General features: G+C 46.2%; 1 protein-coding gene across 1 annotated transcript in view; it reads left to right on the top strand.

Moving 5' to 3' along the window:
• The window catches only part of LOC310824637 (alpha-1,6-mannosylglycoprotein 6-beta-N-acetylglucosaminyltransferase B-like), a gene marked incomplete at both ends in the record, with an annotated part of 38,434 nt that overhangs the window by 19,613 nt on the left and 16,321 nt on the right, over positions 1 to 2,500 (top strand). The window contains one exon of the mRNA XM_083697897.1: positions 389 to 520. Coding sequence (XP_083554023.1) covers positions 389 to 520 — 132 coding nt within the window. The remainder of the gene's footprint in view (positions 1 to 388; positions 521 to 2,500) is intronic.

Here is a 2,500-nt window from a genome sequence, read left to right as displayed (position 1 = left end):
CCTTTTTTTTTTCTTACAGTCAACAACACAAACATTTACTGTAAATATTAGTTTCATGTGTCCCATGTGGAAGTCCAGCCCACAGCTCCCAGTCTGAATCTATAGTTCATGTGGTATGGACTTTATTTGTTTTATTCATGCGTTATTGGGTTGTGGCAAGTGGACCACGGATATTTATCTTGTCATTGTTAATCTGACCTGTGTGTGTTTTATCACCTGTGTGTGTGGTGTGTTTCTGTGTGTGTGTGTGTGTGTGTGTGTCTGTGTGTGTGTGTGTGTGTGTGTGTGTGTATGTTAATATAATGTGTGTGTTTCTGTGTGTGTGTGTGTGTGTGTGTGTGTGTGTGTGTTAATATAATGTGTGTGTTTCTCTTTGTGTTTGTTGCAGGTTCCTCGGAGTGCCCCCAGGCAGAGGAAGCTGCCCTCTGACAGGACCGTTGCCCTTTGACCTCATTTACACTGACTACCACGGCATGCAACAGATGAAACAACACATGGGCCTCTCTCTGAAGAAGCACAAGTTAGTACCCACCCCTGTGCGTGTGTGTGTGTGTGTGTGTGTGTGTGTGTGTGTGTGTGTGTGTGTGCGTGTGTGTTCGTGTGTGCGTTCGTGTGTGTGTGCGTGTATTCGTCTGTGTGTGTGCATGTGTGTGTGTGTACAACATGTATATGTGTGTGTCAGAGTGCCTTCAGCTCTTGTTTATAGCCTGTGTTTATGAGTCCATTATGCCTGGTGATTAGATGGATGTACTGGGTGTTGCTCTCTGGCGGTAACTCAGTCAGCTGGTCAATCCCCTGAAGATCAGTGAAATGCTCTGTCGCTCTCCCGTCTCATCCGAAGGACGAACGGATGAGAAGGGAGGAGAAGGCTACAACGCAAGGTCAAGCTTCTGAAGTCCTCACACACCTACAGACACGCACGCACGCACGCACGGACACGCACACGCACTCGCTCACACTCATGCTCACACACACACATACACATACCAGTGGAGGCTGGTGGAGGTAGAAATCGGAGGACGGGCCCATTGTAATGCATGGAATGGAATGAGGAATGGTGTCAAAACCCAGTGCATTACAATGAGCCCGTCCTCCGGTTTCTACGTCCACCAGCCTCCACCGACACACACACACCTGGTTTGGTTGTGTTGACAGTAGACAGTAGAGTAGACACTCGTTATTACGTAGGACAGCAGCTCTAGTCTCTGTGTACCTCTACACACCCTCACACACACACACACACACACTGTTACGACCCTAGCTCGTTAGGGAAAAGAGAAGCAACATAAACCCGATGGTGTGGGTAATTATTAAAGTTATTTATTAACAGGGAAATTGTACTGTCTTTTAGATCCCCAAAACTACAACAAAAGGAGGCAAATTCCCTATGGGCGCAGGGGAAATCAAAGAAACAAATAAACAATAATCACAACAGAAAACTGGACTCCAAAAAGAGTGAGTCCCTGCTCCTATCTGAGCTAAAATAAAAGTAAACACCAATAAACCAAAACCTCACTAACTAAACAACAATCTCAAACAAAAGTACATAAACCCACAGTCGCCCCTAGCCCTAGTGTTTCTAAACATTAATAAACTACGTGACAAGGTGAAGTTGTGTAAATCAGTGACTACTAATAATAAAGTGAAAATACTGTTACCTGTTCCTCAAGCTAAACCTCCTCAAAATCACACACACACACACACAGCAACCAGTATCCCTAAATGGATAATCACTAATACTCTAAACAAGATCGAACAATACACACAAGGTGGTGAGCTAGCACCGCTCCAGAACAGTGACTCAGTAGGCTTTTATAGTCCATGTGGCTTGGGCTGATTGGTGGAAGGGATTGATCAACCAGGAAGTGGGCGGAGCCTTCGGACCATGGACCATATGGAGCCTGCTGCACAACATTCAGGAAACAAACACAGAACACACACAACAACAAACACAGACCCGGGCGGAGTGTAGCTGCGACCGTCACACACACACACACACACACACACACACACACATACAAGCGTGCACATACACACACAGACACACACACACACACACACACACACACACACACGTACAAGTGTGCACACACACGCACACATACAAGTGTGCACACACACGCACACATACAAGTGTGCACACACACACACACACACACACACACACACACACACTGCACATTCACACACCGATATACACACTATCGCACACACACACATCCCTGACACTGACTCTACTCTCCGACTGACACGTTATCACATTTCATTTCCTCTCTATAAGCGCTGCATGTTTTCCGCACGGCAACTCCAGCACACAACATCACCTTCACTGTAACGGACAACACCCAACACAACACACAACACACAACACAACACGACACACAACACAACACACAACACAACACAACACACAACACCCACCTCAGTTCATTGGGAATGCACCGAGCACCAAGTCCTGTCAACAGATTATTATTGCTGTTGTGTGTTATGTGCTCTGCAG

This window comes from Argentina silus, assembly GCF_951799395.1.
Source record: "Argentina silus genome assembly, contig: scaffold_227, whole genome shotgun sequence".
Lineage (NCBI taxonomy): Eukaryota > Metazoa > Chordata > Actinopteri > Argentiniformes > Argentinidae > Argentina > Argentina silus.
The sequence above is the reverse complement of the archived record's forward strand: the minus strand, read 5'-3'. Positions and strand labels throughout refer to the sequence as shown.